The 25,598-nt window shown below is 45.2% G+C and overlaps 3 protein-coding genes across 10 annotated transcripts in view; 1 reads left to right on the top strand and 2 right to left on the bottom strand.

Moving 5' to 3' along the window:
• Positions 1–1,328: 1,328 nt before the first annotated feature.
• Positions 1,329–2,480, bottom strand: LOC121592567 (protein MIX23). The gene is made up of 3 exons (XM_041914147.1): positions 2,280–2,480; positions 1,867–2,139; positions 1,329–1,799 (listed from the first exon to the last, which is right to left on the bottom strand). The coding sequence occupies exons 1-3, from the start codon at positions 2,319–2,321 to the stop codon at positions 1,692–1,694; spliced, it is 423 nt and encodes a 140-aa protein (XP_041770081.1). The 5' UTR covers positions 2,322–2,480; the 3' UTR covers positions 1,329–1,691.
• Positions 2,481–2,906: 426 nt separating this feature from the next.
• On the top strand, positions 2,907–7,887 carry LOC121593189 (importin subunit alpha-7). Of its 3 annotated transcripts, none has more exons than XM_041915352.1 (8): positions 2,907–3,000; positions 3,725–3,904; positions 3,989–4,204; positions 4,287–4,507; positions 4,615–4,878; positions 5,509–5,848; positions 5,934–6,093; positions 6,196–7,887. In XM_041915352.1, exons 2-8 carry the CDS (start codon positions 3,728–3,730, stop codon positions 6,378–6,380), a joined length of 1,563 nt encoding a protein of 520 aa, XP_041771286.1. In that variant the 5' UTR covers positions 2,907–3,000; positions 3,725–3,727; the 3' UTR covers positions 6,381–7,887. The 3 variants fall into 3 exon arrangements, with proteins under 3 accessions (XP_041771286.1, XP_041771287.1, XP_041771288.1); XM_041915353.1 differs by lacking the exon at positions 2,907–3,000 and adding an exon at positions 3,007–3,095; XM_041915354.1 differs by lacking the exon at positions 2,907–3,000 and adding an exon at positions 3,501–3,655.
• Positions 7,888–11,710: 3,823 nt separating this feature from the next.
• The window catches only part of LOC121593112 (four and a half LIM domains protein 2), a 113,856-nt gene continuing 99,968 nt past the window's right edge, over positions 11,711–25,598 (bottom strand). For 5 of the 6 annotated variants that reach the window (XM_041915197.1, XM_041915195.1, XM_041915204.1 and 2 more), the window contains 3 exons: positions 13,154–13,323; positions 12,870–13,056; positions 11,711–12,792 (listed from right to left, as the gene is read on the bottom strand). In XM_041915197.1, coding sequence (XP_041771131.1) covers positions 12,635–12,792; positions 12,870–13,056; positions 13,154–13,323 — 515 coding nt within the window. In that variant the 3' untranslated portion in view covers positions 11,711–12,634. Of the gene's footprint in view, positions 12,793–12,869; positions 13,057–13,153; positions 13,324–21,037; positions 21,544–25,598 lie in introns of those variants that run through there. The other variant, XM_041915207.1, reaches the window with a different exon arrangement.

Genomic DNA, 25,598 nt, shown 5'->3' with positions numbered 1-25,598 from the left:
AATGCTTGGTCTACTACAACAACAGCTCTATGAACTGGTCTATCTATCGTACAGCGGATCAAGCACGCACGGCATCCGGTCCATAACATACGCATAGCACTAGAAGATGTAGCCTGTAACGTTCTTGTGATTGTCACGTTGTCCACAAGGATTGAATTTGAAGTGGCAACATGACATAGACGCAACGTGCAGTAAGGTTGGGAATTGGTAGGAATTACGCACACAACTGCACTAGGCCATAACCGGATTTGGCACCGGAAAAGTAAGTAAGCTTAAAAGTGAAAGACTGCAAACGAATCACTGAGAAACTATGGATTGCATGCTCGGTTAGTACGTCATATCTTCCTAAATCCGTAGCACGATCCTCTACCGGTCTCTCTAATTTCTTTCCTTCGCGGATGACATCGACATCAACGGCAGGACAACATCGAAGGTGTGTGAGACATACACCCGACTCAAACGCGAAGCAGCAATAGTTGGATTGAGAATCAATGCGACAAAGACGAAGTACCTGATTGCCGGAGATTCAGACCATCTGGGAAGCAGTGTATTATTTGACGGAGACAACCTCGAGGTGGTAAAGGAGTTCTGCTATCTCGGGACAATCGTTACTTCGAGCAACGGCATCAGCAACGAAATCTGGAGACGCATTGTGCAGGGGAATCGTGCATGTTATGGGCTTCACAGACTGCTGAGATCCAGAAGGCTTCAAGCCCGCACGAAATGTTAGATATATCGCACATTGATTCGTCCGAGCTTGCTGAGCTGTACAGCGAACCGTGCATTGACGGTGGCGAAGGCTGGCAGGATACGATGGCTGGGGCATGTTATGAGGATGCCAGACTCATGTCCCACCAAGAAGGTGTTCGACAGCGATCTCGATGGCTGGATCAGGTGAAGCGAGACTTGTCGGAGATCGGGTGTTTACATAGATGGGAAACTGCAGCCAGGGACCGAGCATCCTGCAGAATTGTTGTTGACCGGACCATGTCACACCGACGTGTTCTATCGTAAGCAGGCCAGCAAGAAAGAGTGAGAGAGAAACCTTCCACGTGCACTGAATTGCAATACGGCCCATATACCGCCATGCACCGATTTCAAATTTACATGCGTTTCCGTAAACATTGCATGCAATACGTAACAATTTCATACTTTTTATAGGACAGTTGTGTGCAACTATACAAATGTTGTATGCGATCAACCAGGAGTTGTATGGAATGAATCTCAATGAGAATGAGACCTGACAGAAGCTGATTGGAACGGGAATGGGAACAGATGCTTCTTTCCAGAATCGTTGCTTTACAACGAATAAGTGAACGCCAACCAGATAGGCCAAAATGTTTCGACAGCTATTACGCTTTACTACAATAAACAACATTATATAACATGTTTGATGTGATTGCGGATAACCTGTTCGCTCACCAAAGCGGACGTTCCTCACGATCGGATTGCAAAACTGTGAAGCTTCTTAAAATCTTTGTAAAACACCTGCTGTGATCACAAGTGCCAGAAAATCTCGCCCCTTTTTTCCTCAACCATTTACCATTAAATGCGCCACTCACGTATAAATGCTGCTGCTTCTTTGCTGGTGCGCTTCGGACTCGAGTGCGTCAGCAATGCACCACCACTGCATTCGTAGTGATATTGCCGTAGAGCCTTCTAGAACCTCTCTCTCTCTCCGACGCGCTGCTTTATAGCGAATCGAAACGGAAAAATAGCCTACAACGTTCGCGGAACGTTTTCTGCGTTCGTTCCCGAATAATGTCCTCCACACTCAGCTCGGATTGCAGCAATCGTAGCTGAAAATGAAATGGCCATAAGAATACTTCCTTTTTTCACAACGTTCCGTAATGCACACCCACTAACCTTTCGCTGTTCCGTTTTGAACTGCTTGTTCAGTGCAACGTCGTCCTTGTTTTCCTCCCGCTTGTCCTTGAGCGTCTTGACCGTGTCGGCACACACGACGATACACTTCTTGATCGCTTCCTGCCGGTGGCTGTAGCCCGATTCTAGCTGTCCGTGCAGGTCGCGACACTTTGCTTCAGCATCGACCTGACCTTTGAACGATTCCGTCGGTATGGTTGTGTTCAGTGCGTAGATGATTTTGTCATCCAGATCGCGCATCTTTTTCAGTTGCTCCTGTAAACGAGTGGCGCAAAGAGGAACGGTAAAAACATGCACCAAGCCTGTGCCGGGAATGGCCGGGAAAGATTACACAATCTAAGCAACCGTGCGGTGTGCTTTCCGTGCGTCGGCAAACCACGGTGTGCTTGATTTACCTGAAACTGCGAGAAATCGGCACACTCATACTTGAAACTCATTGCTACAGATTCTGTGTGATGCGGTGGAGATTGTTGGAGTGCTTTTTGAGGTGGTTTTTCTGTTAAAAATTCATCAAAAATACAACAATAACAGAAGCGAGCGTGTGCGCTATGCAATTTGCCGACCAAAACTTTCACCTTCGTTTGACAGCCGGTTTGACAGCGATCGGTGCACGAGCTTTAGGGAAGCTTCTACTCGGGAGTAGGTATAGCAAAAATGATAAAATAAAATAAAAATTTAACTAACATTAAGAATAAGTTTATTGTTTATTTCATAAATAAGTTCATGAATAAGTTCTTATTTTCACTCAATAAACTACAGAAGAATGATTTGGCACATGCTCTTCAATGTGGGTTTCACGTTATTTTTTGTTTACAATTTGAATATGTCATAAAAAAACGGTCTCAATTTTGAAAACAGAAACAAACAATCGACTGATAAGCACATTGAAATCGATTTAAACGGTGATTTTAGCATTCAACAAAACGTATCCGCGAGGCCAACGGACCTCGGTGGCATGGCAACCTATCGTTCGCCAACGACCCGCATCGCATCCCAGTGTGCACCAGCAAACAAACGTCAATCGCCCGAGTTTGGCAGACCGTCTGACAGTTGCTGATGAACGTGAAAGTCGTGGTGTAAAATTTCCAGATTTCCTTCGCTAAATTTGCCACAAAAGTAAGTTTCTGCAGCCACAAAACATCCTGTAGTGTTTCGCTCTCGGTGCCTATTTGCCGTACATCGATTCCGAATCGTCCAGCATCGTGCAGTAGGTAAAGCAACAGCGAAACAAATGCCAAGCTAGAGCGATCCGTGTGCACAAGACGATTTGTACGTAGGCCTCGTAGCAGCAGCAGCAGCAGCAGCAGGGTGGTTGGCAAGTGTTGAGAGAAAGGACGAGAAGGCGCGAGCAAAAAAAAAAAGAAAGACAAGATTTACTAATGTCACTCGCTGTGCCCCCCTTCCTTTCATCCCACCACGTCCTCCGTGCTGGCGCACTAAATATGGGCCTTTGCAAAAAATGCATCTGCAGCAGCTCGAGAATCGCTCAGCTGCTGCTGCCCGCCCGTGTGCACGCACCGCCGTCATCCCGTGTCCGCTGTCGCAAGACACCCCGTGCTAGCCCGTGCTAGCCAGAGCTGCATGTATGTGTGTGTATGTGTGTGTTTCTCGCCGTGCATTGCATGGTCGGTGACGGTGTGTTGTGTCATTCGGCCACCGTACTGGCTCGATAGTTCGAACTTTTTCAAATCAATAAGGCGCAGCTCGTTGGTCGGGGCCGAAGCGGATAGGACGGGGCGAAAATCTCAGATTTCGTAGCAGCAATTAACAAGCGCAAACCGTGTCCACTGTAATCGTTACGGTGATAGATTTGTTCTCAATCTCTCTTTCTACCAACTAGGAAATGTCCAACGCAACGCATCGGCATCGGTACAAAAATGTGGGCCTGGACTCGACAGAAATGCGGCGCCGGCGGGAGGAGGAAGGCATTCAGCTGCGAAAGCAAAAGCGCGAACAACAGCTGATTAAGCGACGCAACGTCAACGTGGCCGATGAGCTCGAACAGGATGCAATTCTTTCGGTAGGTGGTTGCGCATCATATCTGTCGCTTGTCCTGCTATCACTGGCCTGTTTTGTCTCTACGCTGTGATGCGCAATTTTGCAGGACGAGACAACATCGACCGACAACCGGTCGCTCATACAGCCGGCCGTCATCCAGGCACTGTACAGCGAGAACATCGAGGAGCAGCTGGTCGCCACACAGAAGTTCCGCCGGTTGCTGTCCAAAGAGCCCAACCCGCCCATCGATATGGTGATCAAGCACAACATCGTACCGCGGTTGGTGCAATTTTTGGGCAACTCGGAAAACTCCACCCTACAGGTAAGCGCAGGGACGGGGAAGGCGAGTGTTTCCGTTGCCATTGCCTCTTTACACACTTCTTTCTTCGAATGCTTTGGTTCAGTTTGAAGCTGCCTGGGCACTAACGAACATCGCTTCCGGAACGTCAGAGCAAACGAGCGTGGTGATAGCGGCCGGTGCCGTGCCAATTTTTGTCGATCTTATGAAAAGCCCCCACGAGGACGTGCAGGAACAGGCGATCTGGGCGCTGGGTAATATTGCCGGCGATTCGCCGGAGTGTCGGGATTGCGTGCTGGATCATGATGTGCTGGAACCGCTGCTACAGTTAGTATTCTCGACCCTCCCTCGAAAAGGTCCTCCGTGCCGTTAACGAGGTTAATTGACACTTTTGAATTTGTTTTTTTTTGTTTTGTTTCCTTTTTCACCTCCAGCGTTTTGAGTACCTCGCGTCGGCTAACGCTAACGCGTAACGCGGTGTGGGCCCTGTCGAACATGTGCCGGGGTAAGAACCCGCCGCCCGATTTCTCCAAGGTCGAAAAATGCCTTCCCATTCTGTCCCAGCTCATGTTCCACAACGATGTGGAGGTGCTGGGCGATGCCGTCTGGGCGGTCAGCTATCTGTCCGACGGTTCGAACGACAACATCCAGGCCGTTATCGATGCGGGCTGCTGCCGGCGCTTGATCGAGCTTCTTTCGTAAGTGTTGTTAAGAGATTTTTGTTTTCATTACTGTTGTTGCCGCTCAATTTTGGCTTTAAGGCACCAATTTTGACCGAGTGCATACATATTTGCCATTTGTGTGTCTGTAAGTCAACAATTTGATACTTTTGTAGAATACGTGATAAATTCACAACGCATTTGAGCAGATTTATGATAGGTAGAACATGTTGGCATTACAATAATTATGTAATTTATCGTTATTTTAAATTTAAAATTTAATTAGGCAATCAAATGTGTGCCAACTTAGCCAAACTCCAGTGAAATGTAAAAAAAAAGATGAAAAAGTAACAAAATTTGATTTGTAGCAATTGACTTATAGTGCAAAAATTGAAACCTTCGAACCGAAAATTGACCGAAACGAAGTTAAAAGTTAGTGTCCTAGATGTATAATTGCGTGTCTTGCCGGTAACTTTTATCGGCGACGACTGTAAGATATGGAATTGTGTCTCCTAGAAGGATAAAGCTTTTATTTTCGTTGAATCAGCCGTAAATGAATCGTATTATCGAGTGATAACAATTATTGCCAAAGCAGCTATCGTATCTCAATCATGCACACTAATCTGCTTGCATTTTTTATCGTTGCCAAACCCCACCTCCACCTTGCAGCCATAGCCACAACAACGTAGTGTCGGCGGCGCTGCGTGCCGTGGGCAATATCGTCACCGGCAACGACACCCAGACGCAGCTGATCCTGAACTGCAATGCCTTACCCTCGATCCTGCAGCTGCTCAGCTCGACCAAGGAGGCGGTCCGCAAGGAGGCGTGCTGGACCATCTCGAACATTGCGGCCGGCAACCGGAACCAGATCCAGGCCGCGATCGATGCCAACATTTTCCCGAGCATCATCGATCTGCTGCAGAAGGCCGACTTCAAAACACGGAAAGAGGCGGCCTGGGCCATCACCAATGCGACGAGTGGTGGCACGGTGCAGCAGATCAAGTATTTGGTAGGTGTCGAGCAGATGATTCGAGCAGAGAGGGGCAGATGGATGGACACATACGTAATTGTACATTTTCCCACTTGCCCAACAGGTGGATGCTGGCTGCATACCGCCCATGTGCGAGCTGCTGACCGTGATGGACCCGAAAATAGTTACCGTGGCGCTAAACGGGCTGGAAAACATTCTGAAGGTGGGCGACGAGCAGCGAACCAAACCGAACCCGTACGCCGTAATGATAGAGGAATGCTACGGTAGGTGGAACTGCTCGACGGCTCGGAGCTTTTAACCGTCGTTTAGTGTACGATACCACATTTGATGATGCGTTTGCTTTCCTCCAACTTTGCCCGCTCTAGGTCTCGACAAGCTAGAATTCTTACAATCGCACCAGAACAATGATATTTACGAGAAGGCATTTAGTATAATCCAAAAGTACTTTAGCAACGACGACGAGGATCTGGCGGTGGCACCGAGCACGGACAACAATCAGTTTCAGTTCAACGCGGACCAGTCGGTGCCGATGGATGGGTTCCAGTTTTAATAGCCTTCTACGTGTCTCTCGCACACACACACACTCTCTTTCTCTCTCTATCTCTCTCCTTTTCCTCCCACACATGCACACCCACATTTATTCCTGCAACGCTACAATGTTTTGACCACTCCGTTATCAGTCACCTTGGCCCCATCCTCCCCCTGCCTTGTTGCAAGGTGATGATTCGTTCCCGGGACACATTAGGAACGCGTTAACGGGTTTGTTTTTTTTTCTCTTTTCTTTTTGTTTCGTGTACCGTTCTCATTTCGAACGTGTAGAAAAAGGTTGAGGTATCGGGAGTTGTCGAGGGTATTTTAGAGGATTTCAGAGATACGGTTAGTGTGTGCTCTGATTGTCCTATCTCTGACAGCCACACAGCATATACATATATAGATATATACATAAAACAGACACATAAACTACGCGTAACCGCTCCCTCTTCTTTTCGGCGTAAAGCGTAAAGTAAAGCGCATATATGGGTAGGAGCAGTTGGTATATAATAGCCGACAGATCTTATAAATATAATATTGTAAAGTAATATTTACGTTTAATGCGCGCCCCTCAAGACTTTCCAATGCACAGGAAGCGTGGTAAGGTTAGGGACAAAAAAGAAGGAGGGTTAGTAGACCGCAGCTTTGCTTTTCTTTTGTGTGTGTTTGTGTGGTGGCTCACCTTTGTGTGTGTGTGTATATTTGCTGATATGAGCAAGCTTATTTAATTTATTGTATACATTCAGGCCTTCTACTTTCCTACTAACATTTTGTACTACGCCGTGCTTGCAGACAGACACTTTTGCGTAATAGTAGGCCGTGAGAACAGTTACTACGCAGCTGCAGTTATGTGCAAATCGCAATCCTCTAGTAGACTAAAGAGCGCTAAGAACAATAGGATTTTTTAACAAACTGTATTTTTTTGAAAACTGCGTTAATTTATGTATTTTTTTTATACCCAAACCCAAAATTCTTGTATAAGGCAAAGTTAACCCATATCCTTCCCTCCCCTCTTGACTACCGCTAATGATGCTTGTAATAATCTATTAAGGTCTAATGCTCTTAACCCCGTGTAAAGATCGTGCAAGTTTTGTATCATTCGTTTATGTGTACCGCTTTCATACAACAACAAAACCGGTACAGATATATTTTTCCCGCATTGAAGACGCAAAAACAGCAAAAAGGATCGATCGGTGGTAATCATAAAACTAGTGTCCCCCACTACCACCCTCCACACTTAAGACCACCACAGGGACACAGGGATAGAGTGTGTGTGTGCGCGTGTGTGGCCATTCGGTCGTTTTAGAGTATGTACGCGTGCACGTATATTATAGATTCTAAACTCTCACACAACCCTCGGGACGGGACGGAACCAGCCCGACCAGGCATCGAAGGGCCCCTTCTTCCCCCCTTTCCGTTTTCCCCTTCACGTTATTCCGTGTACGGTTCTCGTAACAAGCAAAACAAAAAAAACAGAAGAAAAAGGAAACCAAACCTAAATTAACAAATAAAATATTCACCATTTATCTCTTGGACGTGTTTTTGTGTATTTTTTTTTTCACTATATCAAACGCTGGTAATCTTTTTTACGATCACGATCACCTAAAAGAAACAACCAATTATCTTTTCAGCCATAATTTGGTTCAAAAAGTCCAGGTCAATCATGCAGTTAGCAGATCCCGATCAACTACATTCAGGAGTATGTGTAGCGATCGAGTGCAACGGCTATCACTGCGTAGCCGCAGGATCGGACTCCATTCTGACCAAATTGCACATTGGAAGGAATATTTTACCTGTCCGCATAAAGTAATCTGTTGGAGATTTCTTCCAGTGGTAAGTAAACGAATAAGAAGTAAATACATTCAGCCGTACCGGTGAACTCGTTCGTTCCTGGGAACGTTCGCCGCGACGCTCATTTTCACTCACTTCATAACCCGCTAGATCAAAAATTAGAAAACCGTATAGATTTTGTACTGCCCAACCTAGTGCTACAACCCTGTCCACTCATGAGCGACGAATGTTACTCGTCGAACGAGTTCGCCGGTACGGCTGAATGAATACATCGAAAGAATATGGATTGAGAATATGCATAGAGCTGTTTCTGGATCATTATTGGTTCATGATTAGTTCCAGGCTCGGTATGGGATCATTTGTTTATTTGTTTGTTTATTTGTCATTTAGTATCTTGCATAGATTTGCTGGGACACTTACTTATATAATACATCTTTAATTCATCTACAAACTTAGCTACAGCGCTATCAATAAGGAAACGAGAGACAATTGGTTTTAAACTGAGCTATACTAATATTGAAGTCGAAGAATCTTTGGTATTTGTTGAAGCTATGTATCATTTGATTAGTAGGCGCATTGTAGGAATGTGCAGATCTTGAGAACGTAGGTCTTAACAGCTCACGTATCCTGAGAGGTCGTTCAGGAGCATACAGATTCAGCTTTTCTAGCAGGTAGGGAGAGTCTATGTCCCCGTTGATAAACTTCGCGACAAAAGTAGCTTGTAATGCCTGACGTGATCGGTTACAGGGTAGATATGGTTTCATCCTGGATCAGTTCCAGGACCGGTATGGGTTCATGATTAGTTACAGGCCCGGAATGGGTTCATGATCAGTTCCAGGATCGGTATGGGTTCATGATGAGTTCCAGGCTTGGTATGGGTTCATGATCGGTTACAGGGTAGATATGCGGCCGTATCGGAGAGCTCGTTCGTTCCCGGGAACGTTCGTCACGACGCTCATTTTCACTCGTTTCATAGCCCTCTATGATCAAAAATTAGAAAACCGTCTAGGTTTTGTTCTGCCCAATCTAGTGGTACAACCCTGTCCACTCAAGAGCGATGAACGTTCTTCGACGAACGACCACCCCGATACGGCCGATGGTTTCATGATCAGTTCCAGGCTTGGTATGGGTTCATGATTGGTTACAGGCCCGAAATGGGTTCATGATCAGCTCTAGACTCGGTATGGGCTCATGATCAGTTACAGGGTAGATATGGTTTCATGTTTGGTTCCAGGACCAGTTTCGGTTCATGATAGGTTCGAGGAGCAGTATGGGTTCATGATCAGTTGCAGGCTCGGTTTGGGTTCATGATCGGTTACAGGGTAGATATGGTTTACAAGACCAGTATGGATTCATGATTGGTTCCAGGACCAGTACAGATTGAGCTTCAGATTCAGGATCGGCATTAGGTCATGTGCAGTTCTTGAACCAGAATATATAATGTATTGGTTTCTGGACCAGTATGGATTTAGTTTTAAATCTAGGTATCTTAAGGGGCGTCATAAGTCTCTCATTTCAATTGAGTCTCGAGCAAATTAATTTTGGCGTACTCTTAAAATTAAAGAAGATCTTTGAAATTGATTTGCGCAGCTCTGTAACCTTTCCAAATTAGCTAGTTTCTTTCAAAAAACAAAGAAACAATTGTTCTGGCAAATATTATCTTTTTTTTATTACATAAAACAAATGAAACAATTTTAAAATGCACAACATACACACACACACGTACACATTCTTCTTAATTAAGCCAGCATTACATGGATTATTTTTCCAATGTACAGCACAGTATTTATTGTAACTCTATTACTATTCTCGCTATTAATATACAGAAAGGCCACAGATTGTGTTTTGTTCTGCATGTTGTGTGTGTGTGTTTTTTTTTTTTTGTTATCTATTCAGCATTTACATCTTCCACCATTATCACCACAAACACACACGCACATACCACTCTCGATTAGCTTCTGTTCCTTGTTTGCACTGGTTTGATTTAGTTGAAAAACAATAGATCAAGAGAATTTATTAGGAGAACTTTTTGTTACTATAAGTTTTTCTTGCTTATTTTTTTCAAAATAAAAATAGTTATCATTTTACGAGTTAAAAGCATTTTCATGAATAAATAGTGAAATGAACCAACTCAAAAGAAGATTACAATGCAACTCAAAAGAACAATAATTAACTTTTCCATATTTTTAGCATTCTTATGTGTGTACGGCTGTGTGGGGCGTTTGGTAAGCTTGTATACATTCATCCATTTGTATATATGTATATAAATATTTCCATATCTCATTATTTTGTTTGTTATAAAGCCTTATCACTTACTTAGGTATTAAACGCGTATTTTAGTAATGGTTAACAACACAAACCGGACCACGGCGTGCAATTTCTGCGTTGGTTCGTTACTTTAGGAGGAGTAAAGTTTGTTGGAAACGAGATAATGTTTCAAGAGAATGCATTTAACAGTTTCTTTTTAAAGGCGTGTGCAGGAAAAAGGAGCAGAAGAAAACGGACGCTGTTTTTTTGCAAATTGTTTTATTCGTTTTTTTTTGTTGTTGTTGTTGTTTCAGTAGTCGTTTATATATATTTTGTTCAAAGGTTTTTTTTATTAGCTTTAACTTTAGTGTTTTGATTTCGATCTTCTTTCGATGTAGCTGGCCTGCACCGCGTTGGGAAAAGGATGGCTGCACTTTCGCTCTCTTTCTTTCCCATCACATTGGTTGGTTAACGAAAATAAATAATTAAAAAAAAGGATGCAACGTGGGCACGTGGTGGTGTAGTTGGGCGCACAGCTAAGATCTGATCTCCAGAAAGGGCGGGAACATCACCCGTAGTAGTGTGTCTGTGTGTATAAAGTTAGTTTTAATTGCAATCGCCCGTCCCGACGTTCTGCCTGCGTGTGTGAGATGATTTGTGTCCCAGTTTTTTTGTTTTGTTTGCTATATCCTTCACAATTTCTTCCTTTCTATCAAATTTACAAATCCTACCTCTCGTTATATAATGCGGGAAAGGACACACGCGGTCTTTCTTTCTTCTCTCTCCCTCTCTTTCTGTGCGTTCTATGTTTTTGTTAATTGTTTGTTGATATTTTTCTTCAGACTTTCGGACCAACACACAACGGGCAATCTCAATACAATAAATAATACACACAAGTAACGCCTTTGACGCCCTTACAAGCGGTAACATTTGAGTTGAAGTGGGGGAAAGAAGGGGGTTAGGGGGGGGTAAAGGCGGAAGGTGCGTTTGTGTGAATTGCAACTTCATCTCCCCGCTGCGATCGCTGCGATAACAATGACTAAACGCGATATGCTCTTTTAGAGGGCGAAAGGATCGTGATCGTGCTCCGTCTTCTTCTTCTACCTTAACATGTTCTAAAAACATTAATTTGCTTGCATTGCACAACACTGCTTCTCCTGTAACGAACGCAAATGAAATGTAATAAAAACACAAAAAAACATAGCACTATTTGTGTTCCAACACACGCAATACAAACACGATCGGACTTTTCTGATGGACTTTCCTCTTTCCTTGCATTATCGTGTGCGAACGCATCGGGTTTTTTTTTTCTTACGTAAGGATTATTATTATTTGAATAGTTAAAAAGGCATCTTCAGTGAATATAGGCCGTTCGCTACGCTACTAACAACAATGCTCGCGCTGTGTGCTTGCAGGTGTGTGTGTGTGTGCGTATGGTCTTTCGTTCGCGTCCTTCCATCCCATAGCTCGACTCATTAGAAAATCCACTCCTCCACACAAACACACACATACACGCAGAGACACAGAACTCTTTCTTTCTTTCATAATTTAATCATTCTTCCAGTTTCGCTAACTACATTCATCATCGCTGTCTATCTTACTACGCACGGCAAGCAGCGCTAAAGGAGCTTTTAACAAGTATAGAGTGATTCAAACGCAGCAGCAAAAACAAAGGACCTGGCTAAAGAATGGTAGAATAAAAATCCGAAAAGAACTCTCTCTCTATATATATAAAGCGCAATCGTGTATCATGGTGACTCTATTAAATAACATTTCAATACTTATATCGCCTGCGTACGGCGCAACTAGAAACAGGGGACGAAAACGGGAACGGAACGTCATACAATTCAAGAGACACAAAATAAAATAAAAACGAACAAAACGGTACGCCTAAAACGTGCGCAGAGCGCATGAAAGGATGGTGACGGGAGGGCCGTTGTGATAAATAATTTAAACGATCGACGTGAATGACGTTGACGTGTGGGGTAGGAGTTGATGATGAATGGCGATGATGATGATGATCGTTGTTGAAGAATGGAGTAACGGAGATGACGACGGTCGTTGTAACACGCGCTAGTGGACTATTATTTTCCTTTCTCGTGTGCGCATGTAACGTGATCCTCCTGGGAACCTTCTCCATCTTCTCCTTTTCTTCAGAGTGTGATGATGATGATGGTCATGACATTGGGAGTTGAATTTTGCTTTTTGTTTTATGGCGGCGCACTGTCCGACTGTTTACATCAGCTTCTGCTTGGCGCACTCCGGACAGATGACGTCCTGCTCGTCGGTGATGAAACCGCGCCCGACCAGTGACGTTTTGCACATGGCGCAGATGAAGCAATCGTTGTGCCAGTGGCGATCCTCGAACGAGATGAAGCGCGTACCGCCAATGCCTGCGAGAGAAACAGAGACGAACGTTAGCTGTTTGCCGACAAAACAAAAGAGCGGGCGCAAAACAATCGTTACGCACCGGTGATGGGCTTGGTACAGGAGGTGCATCTCTTCGCGAACAGCTCGCCGAAACATTCCGCACAGTACGGTTTCTCGTCGCGGCTCGTAAAACGCTGGCCGGCCAGCGACACCTGGCAGTGCGTGCACGTGAAGCACTCGCGATGCCACGGTTCGTTCTTGTACGTTACACCGCCGCTTGTGATGATCTGATGCGAATGGGAAAAGGGGGAAACAATCCAGCATTAAAGTTTAGTAGCGCACTCATCGCATGTCGCCTTCTAGCCTAGTAGCTGGCTAACTTACCTTCTTGCACTTAATGCACCGGGTGGCGTACTTTTCCTCGTAGCAGCCGGCACAGTAGATCTCCTGCTCGCGCGGGATGAACGACTTGGTGCCGATGGCGGTCTTGCACACGCAGCAGCAGAAGCACTTCTCGTGCCACTGTCTCGTTTTGTACTCCATCTTCTTCGTGCCTGGGGAAATAGATAGGAGCAAAAAAGAAGGTAAAAATGGGTTAATATTTGAACAATTACAACAACACAATGATTTGTAAAGAAAGTATGATTTATAAACAAATAAAAAAAATTATTAAACGGTTAAATCAGACTTTTCTAACGATCTCGTTATTATGAATTGCTTGCTTCATCTCTTTAGGATCAGCACGGTATAAAAACACAATTTCTTATGTTACAAAAAAGTGTATTATATTTCAAAAACTACCTGCGTTGAATGTATTTTGGCGATTTTGCTTTAAAATTTTTTTATTGCTGAGAATATTCTTCAAACGTATTCATTGTCCGTTGAAAACTGAGACCAGTTTCAGTAACTTTTTATGCATTGTAGTGTTCACTTAAGCCATGTGCTCTTTGGACCGCATCCACTACTCTGATACGGTTCCGGCTATTGATAGTCCAACTCCAACTGCCGAACCAATCCAAAATCCGATAGTTAAAAAATAGTTCCACCCGGAGACTGAGTCATCCGGAGTCGTCTGGAATCGTCCGGAGTCGTCTGGAATCGTCCGGAGTCGTCCGGAGTCGTCCGGAGTCACTCGGGGTCCTTCCGAGTCGTCCGGAGTCCTTTCGAGTCGTCCTGAGTCCTCCCGAGTCGTCCGGGTCCTACGGTGTTTTTTAAGTTTGTCGGAATCTTTCGAAAACTTTTGGCGTTTTTTGGAATCTTTCGGAATCTTTCGGAGTCGTCTTGAGTCGTTTTGAGTCATCTTGAGTCGTTTTGAGTTATCTTGAGTCGTCTTGAGTCATCTTGAGTCGTCTTGAGTCGTCTTGAGTCGTCTTGAGTCGTCTTGAGTCGTCTTGAGTCGTCACGAGTCGTCAGGAGTTGTCAGGAGTCGTCTGGAGTCGTCCGGAGTCGTCCGGAGTTATCCGGAGTCATCCAGAGTCATCCGGAGTCATCCGAAGTAATCCGGAGTCATCCGGACTAATGACTTCGACTCCAACGATTCCAAACGACTACGATCGTCTCGGAACGGCTCTGCACTACTCTGAAAGACTCTGAAAGACTCTGAACGACTCCGAATGACTCCGAACGACTCCGGATGACTCCAGATGACTCCAGACGACTTCAGACGACTTCAGACGACTCCAGACGACTGCAGACGACTGCAGACGACTGCAGACGACTCCAGCCGACTCAAGACGACTCAAGACGACTCAAGACTACTCCGAAAGACTCCGAAAGACTCCGAAAGACTCCGAAAGACTCCGAAAGACTCCGAAAGACTCCGAAAGACTCCGTAAGATTCCGAAAAAACTGACGGATGACTTCGGACGATTCTAAACGACTCCAGATAATGTGTGCCAGATCTCGTGGAGTTCGTTAATAGCATTAAGTTTACAGCGCATAGAGCCAAGCAGAGCTCACTGCACAGCCAAAGCGCTGCAACATCCTTCGACATCTCTCTTTGTGGCTGATTAGGGCTTTCGTAGATAATTTCGGAGGTACATTTGTTTTCCGGAAGCATCTGTTAAGTTCTGTCCGATCTGAGCGGAAGCTTATCAGCACCTTAAAGCATTCGATGGTAGTAATCGCTACTTTGTAGTCTTATATACTGCTCCAATATTTTGGTGTCACAAAACATAGTCACAACTGGTCACATCATGGTGATTGCCACCGTAAGTCCGACGAAGATGACATCATACCATTTTGGCAGGATTCTTAATGTGTATACGCACGAAATAAGGAACAGTTGAGAAATTTCATTATCGCTGGTAGTTTAGCATCATGTACAATGCAAACGTAAGCAAATAACTGATATTGAGAAGAGGCTGTCGTCTATATCCTTTTTCTATTTTTTATGAATTTACCAAAAATGATTCAAAAACCATATCCTGGTCGGACCATTTCAGCTTTTTGGAGGTAACTCAATTTACAATAAAAAAACATTGAATAGCTCTACAGTTGTAGTTAGCTTAAGAATCCGTTTCCAATAACGTTCCAGAAGACTCACCCACCAATCCACAGTAAATAAATCCATGATTAATAATATTCAGTCAGAAAATAAATAACACATTTTAATCATCTTGTCGAGGTGCTCTCCCTTCTTTGCTTAGTATCGCCACTCATCCCCAAACACTCCCTCCGCTTTTACGTGTGTTGATCCTCGTTCGCCACACCTCTGCCACATGCGTCAAACAAAGTTCGTGGTGCTTCATCCGACACCACCATGCGCAAATAAATACTTCAGCCAAATCAATCCAAAGCAAACACCCGCACATGTGGCGCGCTTTGATCGCTGAAGTTCAATGGTTTCAACAAGGCAACAGCGGCGGCACGTGTTGTACACGGGTCCATCGCATTAAGCCAAGCCGTTATCACGCGCCATCCCTGGGGACCATCCTGTTCGATGCGCGCTGTTCTGAGTAGTGTCAATAGTGTTGCGCAGTCCACACGGCTTATCGTTCTGGGCGCCTCCATGAATCTCTTATAGAGGGATGGGACGCTGTTTATAGCTGTGTGTGTAGTTTTGTGGGACGTAAACAAACACTCTACCAGTGGGGTAGGTAACGTTGCTGCGAATTACACCACCCCACATTGGAGCGTAAACAGTGTCAAAAGGTCGCTCGGAATTCCTCCACAGAATGGGAAGCTAAAATAAAATGCTGCCCCCAAAAAAGGGAACTTCCCCTGGCAATACAGCTGGCCCTGGCCCAGCGGGTGACGCTTTATTATGATTCATCTTCGCGTTTCCCCTCACCATCCTCCACCTACACACACGTTCCATTCCTTTAAAGGAGCGTAAAGATGCCGGGTTAGCGCCGCTGGTGCGCGCTTCCGTTTTGCCCATCACGATCGCATGTATGTATGCAGGCGGGAGGATCTTCTCCGAAATAAATTTGCGCCGTGTGCTGGGGGGATGGTTGCACAGACAAGGCTGCAAACAGTATGATCGATTCGTTGTTTGTTCAGAGCGGTTCTTCGCGATCGTTTTTGGCTTTCGATTGAACTGACACACACGCATACGAGTTTTGCCTCTTGGCAGGCAAGTGGCTGATCGTGGGCGGTTTAGGGCCGCTGTTGCCTGAGCGAGGGTTGTTATCCCGCCTTTTCCATGGTTCCCTTGCCTCCCCACAGCCCGGCAATTGTACGCGTACGGGGGCGCTGCTCATGTCCATTTGTGTCGCGGCGGTGCGATCGCGCGGCGCAGCGGGAAAGCGACAACCACCGTGCCTTTTACGGTCGAAAGTAAAATCCAGTGGCGGAGCAATGTATGTGTGTGTGTGGGGGCGAAAGCTGGTGCTTACTAACTCTACTCCGGGGAAAACCGGTAATATGTGTTCGTTGTTACACACGCTCCACGGATCGGGGTAACGAAGGCCAATCGATGTTAAATGAATGAATGGCGCGGGAAGCTGGCGCAAAATAAATCGATCCTTTCCCTAGGGAGAATTGGTTCCGTCGTCATAATTGTGTGTCAATAAATAACCTGCCCTCTCCAGTCAGATTGACGGCCTCATCAGTTGCCTTTGCTGATGAAGTGATCACTCTACTGTTATATTCCCCTTTTATTAAACATACTCGAATTGTTTTGTTAATTTAGCAGCGTTTGATTCCTAAAACGACACTTTAAATTCTATTTTTTACTGTAAAAGCTATTTTGTAAGTCATAAGTCTTCTCTGTGCTCCTCTGTACCCTTGTGCAAAGTTCGCCAAAGCTCCAGCAACGCATTCGCAAGGTTGTTGCTGCTGATTTGTTTTCCTGCTCCCCCCGTTCGGCTTATTATTGATCTCCGCTCCGCTTGAAGATTAATTAGGCACTTATTGCATATTCAATCGAACGAGCCGCCCAGAGGGACCCGCTTGTTTCCGTCACATCGCCACCCTCCCCACAACATGGTGTAGGCGAGTTTGTCGCCTGTTTAAGCGTTGATTTATACGCGTGCTCCCATCAATCAACGCGTACCCTCCAAAAACACCGACCTAGCGGGGTGATGCTGGCGGCGTTTTTATCTCTACCGTGAGGATGTTTAACAAGATGTTTCGCTCGCAGGCGCAAGTGTGCGCGTATGTGAGCCAAGTTGAATCAAGTTGTTAAACGTAAGTCGTTAATTTTTCGTATCCGTACATTATTCTTTTTTAGCTCAACAGCAGGAAGTGCCAGCTGCGAACCGTCTAGGTGCGCAAAAGGATGGTAATAAATTATAATGTTGTTGCCGGCCGAGCGCACAAGGAGGTCGACGTGTGTTGGGGGACTTGTCTGTGAGAGGTCCTAAAACCGTGCGTAGGAGGAATATTTAAAGGCCAAACGAGGCCAAACAATGCTCAATATATTGAATTGGTGAAATAGAGAGATAGAGACTGGGAGGATCGCAAGCGTCTGGAGAACAGAAACACACACAATACCGATCACCATTAGTCTTCTTTCGCAGATCCACTCGGGCAAAGCATTATGTTGCCTTTTGTGTGTAAATATTTAAACGACACCTTAGCAGAGAATGGCGCAAGCGATAAACAAATCTCTCTCTCGACGATCGTTTTGTGGTAAATGATTTGTTATTAAAAAAAACCCCCGAAGGTGGAGGAAGGTTTTGAAAAAAACTAATTGATATAGCAGCTACACGCCCATTCCTTCCTTGTGTTCGCTTTCCTGTTGGTTGTTGGGCGTGTGTGGGCGCACACACCGGAATTAGCATCCGACTCCCTATTCGAGTCGGGTTTGTGATAAATGTGCATCCATTAGCATCCGGCCGTCACTGAGAGATGTGGGAGATGCCCTGGCGTTGTGTAGCACATTCCATTCTAATGAGAGCTATTCCAGCTTACAATCGAACGATTATGTGTTTCGATCGCTGTTTCGATCGCGTTAGCTGGCTAATCGATACACATCGATACAATCGAAATGAGATCTCAAAATTGTAATAAATTTTCAACCGAACGGAGGTTAATAAATATTGGGTTTCATTTCATCACGCGTGCCATTAAATTAGCTCATTAACACAATCGATGTGCTCCGGACACACACGCATTAACGGCCAAAATATGTCTCGGCTCAAATGTGTAGTGGAACGGGAAAGTCAAATCTCCATCTAAATGATTTTAAGAAACATGAGATCAACACCAACGCTACTTCAGAAGCTGATCTGCATGAACACACATATGTTCACTGATTTTATTAGTTCCTCATCTCATGACGTGTTCGGAATATGCTGGCAAGAGACTTTTGGAAGGCGATGAAACTATATTTTATCACATTTACAATGTAACTGGTTTCGTTATAGATAGTAGCACTTGACTTAATTATTCCTTTTGGAATATTAATTACAATTTATACACTCCAATCCATGCAAGATCATCAATTTTAAATTAAGTCGATTGAAATGGAACCAGCTTCAAACTTCCCCGATGACAGTATAAATATCGAATTTTATTTACTCCACCCCATCTACTGCTTGTCCTTCAGCCGGTGATACTCCTGATTGACATTCGGAATCTCCCGCAACCGCAATGTCAATTTGCCAGCAAAAAACTGCCAGCACACAAAAAAGCTACAGAAAGCCTCCACTCTCCGCTCTATTTGCATTTCGATCTTCGGTCGAACGTTTTATTGCCTGCACCACTGCTGGCTATAAATCTCCATCTCAAACCTACTGCCACAATACGAAGCCCCGACGCACGATGACCCCGGAATGGCTCCCACACGCGTACGGTGGCCCCGCCGAACTGACTTCTGACTAGGTAACAATTTTTGCGATCGCCATACACGTTTATCGCGCGGAATCGCTCCGCGCTCTCTGCACCTACACAGGAAACTATTGGATAAATCGAAATGCTTCACAGAAAAATAATAAATCCCAACAGGTGAAACAAAAAATAAAAATAAAAAATCCATCACCCCCCAAAATCGAATTCTCCGCTTCGTCGCTTTCGAGGGATGACGATTACGCGATGCGGGAAGGGGTAAGGCGTGTTTCATTTTGTACCGAGCTGGAAAGCAAACAGAACAACCCCCGGGCTGCAAACACGCACGCAGACCGTCACACCAAGAGTAGTGGCGTGCCGTTTGGAATTTTGCATAAATTTAGCGAAATGTCTGCCCCCTCAAGAAGCATGGTAAAGGAAGAGGAGATTTGTAAAAAAAATGTATGATTTATTTTTCTTACCAGGCCTGTGGTAGACCAGGCAAGTGGCAGTGAGGTAAGCGCCAAGAGCGTGGTACTTGACCCTGTGATGAAGTGCAGAAGAAGTGCACTCGAGATCGCAATGTAGCGCAGCCGACGTGCGTCTGACGATCGGTGGAGTGATGAGATCACGAAAAGTGGTCCAAACCCCGATTTTAAAAGAAAAAGGTGAATCAGAAAAGTCTGAAGGGCTTTCTTTGAATAGAAATCTATAGGAATTTCAGCAACGTATTGGTCGTTTGCAGGGAGATTTTTTGAGTTATTTATTTATCTTTAAATAAATAAATAAAATTATATAGCAATGACACTAACATAAAAATTAAAAAAGCAATACGGTTTGCCATCGCTGCTTAATCATAAAAAAATAAGATTAAAATGCAAATCAATAAGATTATTAGGGTTCAAGACAAAGGAGCTTATATAAATCTATTACTTGTATCACCACGAGATACTTCTTGGTACAATCCTAAACGATCGATATTTCATACCGTAGATCACTAGTTCGACTAACGACTAACGACTTTAAGCTTTTATAGATCAAATTATGCTTCCAGCCACAGCTAGATCAACAAAAAGATTTAAAAAAATAAACAGCATGATTACTGCCTTAATTAGCAAATTAAACAGTTTTAACACACATAAAGCATCGAATAAGGTCTAATAAATGATACATTTTACCTTTAAATCTACACCGTATTTGCTCTTTTTTATATCACAGTAACGTGTACATTAAAGTTAAATGTAATCGATCTTTGCTTTTTCTTCCTGCAGGCAATAAACCAAGTTCGAGAAAAGTTCAATCACACACCACCATACACTGCAGTGTTGTGTCAACTTGGGGCAATAAAGAAACCACACTTCACTTTGAAGAGGAAACAACGTCGCGGAGGAATCCACTCTTGTCCACAAAAAGGACCTCTCTTCTACATTCGGACTGCTCTTCCTCTCTCTCGTCTCAAAGGGAGCCCTCGTCTCCCTTGTCCCCACAACGCTGTGTGTCTCGATTGCACGCTTTAATGGCGACATTAACCCTGTCTATCGATCAAACGGCAAGCCCTTGGATAGTTCCAACCATACACAACACACACTAGTTCTCTAGCGTTCTCTCTAAGCGTTTGCTTTGGCGTGTATGCCCCTCTGCATTGCAATATATGCACGTTAAGCAGCTTTTTCGCACCTCGCACAAGACCGACTGCGTCGTCGTCGTCATCGAGTGACAAGGCGTGGAGTGTGGTGCAGGCTTTGGCACAATCGCTTTGGCGGCAATTATCGCACTCGCCCCGCTAATTGTACCTAAATGGGCACACACACATACCGGCTGAACAGCTCACTTTTATCGTCCCCAAGCCGAGCCGAGATGAGCCTGTTTACCTTTTTTGACCGTACATGGAAGTGGATGGGAACGGAAGCGGAACGTACACAGCCACGGCTGCCCGCAACCGCGGGTGTGATAATCGCCAACTCAAGCATCGCGCGCGCGCACACACTTAACATGTTAGTTTCGTTTTAACAACAACGACGACGCCCCACGAAGGAAGGGAGAGAAGAGATGTACCTGGGGTCGTATCGCGACAGTCGCCGACCCGGCAGTCCATGCCGAGGTGACAGCGAAACTTTTCCTGCTCCTTGGCGGCCGTCGCACCCGGGAGAAACATGCTCAGGATCGCAATGTCCTCGTTGTTGTCCTTCGCCCGCTTGATCCGCTCGCCGCCGATCGTTTTCGTCTTCAGCCGCAGCCGGGAGTCAAAGTCGGACGACAGGATATCCATGGCCATTTTATTTTTTGGTTTGCAATTGCTTTAGGACACTTTGGTTGCCAACACAAACACACTTTTTTAAACTTTTGACGAAAATAAAAGCACTAAACAGCTCAATTTAGTCGTTTTGGTGCGTATTTGCTTTTGTTTCCAAAATACCACACTTTTTGTTGTTATCACACCACACACACAAAGACACCTCACGCACATACGCACACGTAACAACAACTACAAAAATCGTGGGTTCCGATCGACTCGCTCTCGAGTGCTCCGATGTGCACTGGTCAACCGTTCATTCATAACTGAGTGCAAGCCACGAACCGGCGGTAGTAGTACTTATTGCGTGAGTAGTCCACCCCTCGATCGGGCCTCGCGAGATCGGAAAAGGGAACGCCGGACGGGGTGACAACAACTGTGGGAGGCGACTCCAATGAGACGGTGGTGGGTGAGTCAGGGCGAGCCAGCCTTCCTTCCATGCGGCTTTTGCGGCTTTTGTCTTCTCTCGGACGGAGAGTGTGCCAAAGTCAAAGTCTCGTAGACGGCGCACGGTTGTCGTCATCTTAGTGTCAGTGTCTGGTTGAGGTATTCACAACTCTCCGGTGGGTCGGTAGGTTTGTTGTAGAGAGGGAGGGCAAGGTTCTACCCTTTCTTTCTTCACTCCAAACTGTGTTCTAGCGTGTGCGGGGAGGGACGATGGGATTTAATCAGTCTTTCTTCAGACCGTTGCTGTGGCATTGAGACACAATTTTTACAAATTTATTTCCTTTCAGTAGTAGTGGTTGCCTTTTTGGAATGGATCAGTGCTTGTGTCGTTTTGCGCTCGTTTTTGTGGGGACTGCGAATCCCATCCATCATAATATTTGTTCGTGGGGAGAATATGAAATAAAGAGCTTTGCTTCGTTTCAGTCGTTGAATAGAAAGAAGAAGAAAACGATACTCCCCATATGCATCGTTTCAACAAAACAACTCCAGAGAAAAAACTGCCATAAAATAGGAAATCACTTGCCGAAATTGATTCCGACATGCAAACATTCTATCGCCGCTGCAAGCACAAAGTGGCCTCGCGTGTCAAGCGCTCGCGCCCGCGTAATGCAGAAACAATTTCCCTCACGCGGTGGCGACAGGGAAACACTTTGTTTTCCCTTACGGTAGGTCCTGCTACTGCTGGAATTTATGACACACAGAGGCGCAGCAAAAACAAAGTATGAATAGAAGCGTGTGTGAAAAAGTGTTTCCCCTTGGGAATCGATAAACGTATCTGCTGGGCTTGAAACTCCAAATCGCAAGCAATGACATACATTTGCATGTCCGCAGGAGGTTTCCGCTGCTTATCAGTCAGCCTGATTCAGCCAAGAAAGAGGGAATAGCCACAGATAAGCCGCACCAGACAGAACGATGCCGTCGTCAACAGCTACGTGCGACACAGTCTGCGACGTCAGTGTGGGAAGAAGGAAGTTAATATTAAGTAACACACAGCAACGACGAAACACAAAAAAGTGTCCCACAAACCCACAACATCAGTGCTGGGCTCAAAGTTAACCACTTACGTGTTTGTGTGCTACGGATTAAAGCGCGATGGTGGTCTCACGTAGGCAAGAGATAATAAAAACCTCCCCTGAGCTAGACATCACACCCCTGGAGGCATCGCCGTCTTTTTATTCCAACCACCAAGTGGGCATTTAATGAAGGATTCGACAAAGCGGCAACATACTGACACGTTTAGCATAAAATGAGGTGTGAAGAGAATCAAAGCGATTTCTTTCGTAAAGAAAAAAGCGCACAAGACAACAAACAGAAAAGGTTACTAGAATCAACCAGTGTCACTGGTAGCGTATTGTCGATCTTTTTAAAGTCTTCGATGAAATAACAATCAGCGGTAGCGATCACGGCTCTTTGGAAAGCAATTTATCAAGCTCTCTAGGGTCTTGGGTCGTCCAGAGATGGAAAATCACCATTGTCTGGCATTGACAGCGGTCCATTCTCCCCACGTGCGATCTCACAAGACCTCTATCCAGCACCAACAATGCTCGGAAAAGGGAATTACCTTTTTCAAGTCTCCGCGGATGGGATAAGTCCAAAAGGGAGTGTGTTGTGCGCAAAACAGAATCTTTGTGTTTTGTTTATTTTACGTACCGATGACCTTAAAGCACGTTTAAAGCATAATTCTTTCAGCAAAGGTGATCTATATGCCCACACACATAGAACACAGCTGAAAGCCATTTCAATATGGCAAAGGGTTACTAAAAAGGGCTGTAAAACGATACCACAGTGATACCTCTGCCCACACCATTGAACCTTCTTTTTCACACATATTTCAAACGAAAATTAGTCAAAAAAAGATCGTGAAGTGAGTTAGGCATTTGATGTGACATTCAGACCAGGAAAACAATCGACAAAAGTCAGTTCCTTCACAAATTTTCCAGCACAAAGTTAGCTAGCAGTGGTGGTGGTCTCACCGATCTTCGCATCCATAATTAGCGTTGTCAAAATAACGATCAATTTCCGGCCCGGTTTGGATGTTTACCCTCCTTTTAAAATGCATCACAAATCGAGCGAATATGATGACGGGTCGGGGCGTATAATTGCTCCAACCTATTAAACGTTAGATGTGTCAGGTTTGTTTTATCGGTTCTCTTCGTCACAAACAAAATGAAGACAAAAATGCCAAGCTATAAATAAAACCAATCAAATCGAAATCGATGGTTGAAAACCCCCCGCGTCTGTTTGGCAAATAACAACTGTCACAAGAATCGATTTGCGGTGTGTGTCTCTTCGGGGATGATTGTTCCACCCATTCCAACGAGGAAACAAACTGTTTGATTCTAGCCCACTCGGTGGTCTTGGTAAGCAGTAGTAAAGACGCTCAAACAAACAACAAACAGCGCTTGATTAGGTTGAGGAAATAAGCGTGCATTAAAGTCAAAGCCTGTCAAGGTTTGCCAACACCCAAGAGGCAAACAAAAGTGCATCTGATGCATTTGTGAATGCAAATAATATGCACTCACGTCCCACCACTTGTGCGAGAGGAGAAGGTTCAGCATAGACGCAGGCACAGAGTTCACTACCGCAGCAAACGCATCAATCTGCCTTTTCTTCTGTCTGACTGTCTGTGGCTTAGATTTCTCCACCCGTTCTGCCATTGCAGCATTCTAAGACCTCAAAGGGTTATTGCGCTTGCCTGAGAGACAACCCGCCCGCACATGTGTGTGATGGATGGAACTGACGTAGACGATGCGTGCGTCGTATCAGTTTCCTTCAGACGAGCAGTTTACATCTCCCGTATCGCGAATCTTTTCGACGTGGGAAGGGCAAACCTTCCCCCCTGGTTAACCTCTCCCTATAACTGGTTCGACTATCCGTAAAGTAGCATCTGCCAATGGAATGGGGAGCAGTTCTTTTCATTCTCTGCCGTATGATTCATTCGTCACGCTCATGACACGCGATTTGCTTCCGCTTTTCTTGCGCATCAGGCAGAAAACGTGATCTCGGCGCACATCCCACCCCTACGCAACAACGGGGTGTGGTATACCGCGATCTTCACCACAGCAGCGCATAAAACAAACATTTCCCAAACAAAGCACAGATCCCCGTCATGAGACGGGAGGTGATCTGTGTTCGCTACTTGCTCGAAACCCCTGACCACAACATTTAAAAAAAAACACCCACCAGCTGGCTTTTAAAGCGTAAGGTGTTCGTTCCTCCGTTTGACAGTTTCCAGAAGGGGGTCGGCGCACGAACAGATGAATTCGAATGACAAATCGAATTTAGAACCAAAAGACACAAACGTATCACAACGCAACGCGTCTTGCGTTCGCTTCTTCGCATATTTACTGCCTCCACGATCGGTCCTCTAATGCTGATCTCGCAACGCAAGATGGGAAACGCCCACCAGCGTTTTTTTTTTGGTTTTGTTAAGCGAGTGTCAAGATCGCTCGAGGACGGCCGCTTAAGGCGAACCGGGGGTTGGGAAGTGTATCAAGTTTTTACGATGCCTGAAACTGCCCATAGATGTCGCATTCTGGAGCGCGTTGACGATCGTTTGGCGCTCTCTCGATGATTGTTGATCGTTTTCGCGACCCATTAGGAAATGGGACTATGCTTTTGCGAACAAAAGGACTGCTCTCTTCGACACGAAACAGTTCTTTGGAACACTGAAGGTCAATGAGCGTCGTATTGGTCGCAGGCGGCGGATCACCCGATTAGTACCAGAGCTCGCCATCTACAAATTTGTAGTTTTGTATGCAAAATTGGACACACTATTCCACTTGTATCCGCAATGAGGCACCGGACTCCAATAAACCGGTCAACTTCATTGAAACTGAACGTTGAAATTACCGCTGGGGTGTAATAATTTGCGTG

The sequence above is a fragment of the Anopheles merus genome, chromosome 2L (genome assembly GCF_017562075.2).
Source record: "Anopheles merus strain MAF chromosome 2L, AmerM5.1, whole genome shotgun sequence".
Classification (NCBI taxonomy): Eukaryota; Metazoa; Arthropoda; class Insecta; order Diptera; family Culicidae; genus Anopheles; species Anopheles merus.
This window is presented reverse-complemented; position numbering and strand designations above follow the sequence as displayed.

What these genes read in the sequence shown, in the direction of transcription:
- LOC121592567 (XM_041914147.1), bottom strand. Translation starts at nt 2,321, where the DNA reads ATGAGTTTCAAGTATGAGTGTGCCGATTTCTCGCAGTTTCAG. An exon ending in CCGATTTCTCGCAGTTTCAG is followed by an intron (nt 2,140 to 2,279) that starts GTAAATCAAGCA and finishes ACTCGTTTACAG; the next exon opens with GAGCAACTGAAAAAGATGCG. An exon ending in TCAAAACGGAACAGCGAAAG is followed by an intron (nt 1,800 to 1,866) that starts GTTAGTGGGTGT and finishes TTTCATTTTCAG; the next exon opens with CTACGATTGCTGCAATCCGA.
- LOC121593189 (XM_041915352.1), top strand. Translation starts at nt 3,728, where the DNA reads ATGTCCAACGCAACGCATCGGCATCGGTACAAAAATGTGGGCCTGGAC. An exon ending in CGCTTGATCGAGCTTCTTTC is followed by an intron (nt 4,879 to 5,508) that starts GTAAGTGTTGTT and finishes TCCACCTTGCAG; the next exon opens with CCATAGCCACAACAACGTAG. An exon ending in TGCAGCAGATCAAGTATTTG is followed by an intron (nt 5,849 to 5,933) that starts GTAGGTGTCGAG and finishes CTTGCCCAACAG; the next exon opens with GTGGATGCTGGCTGCATACC.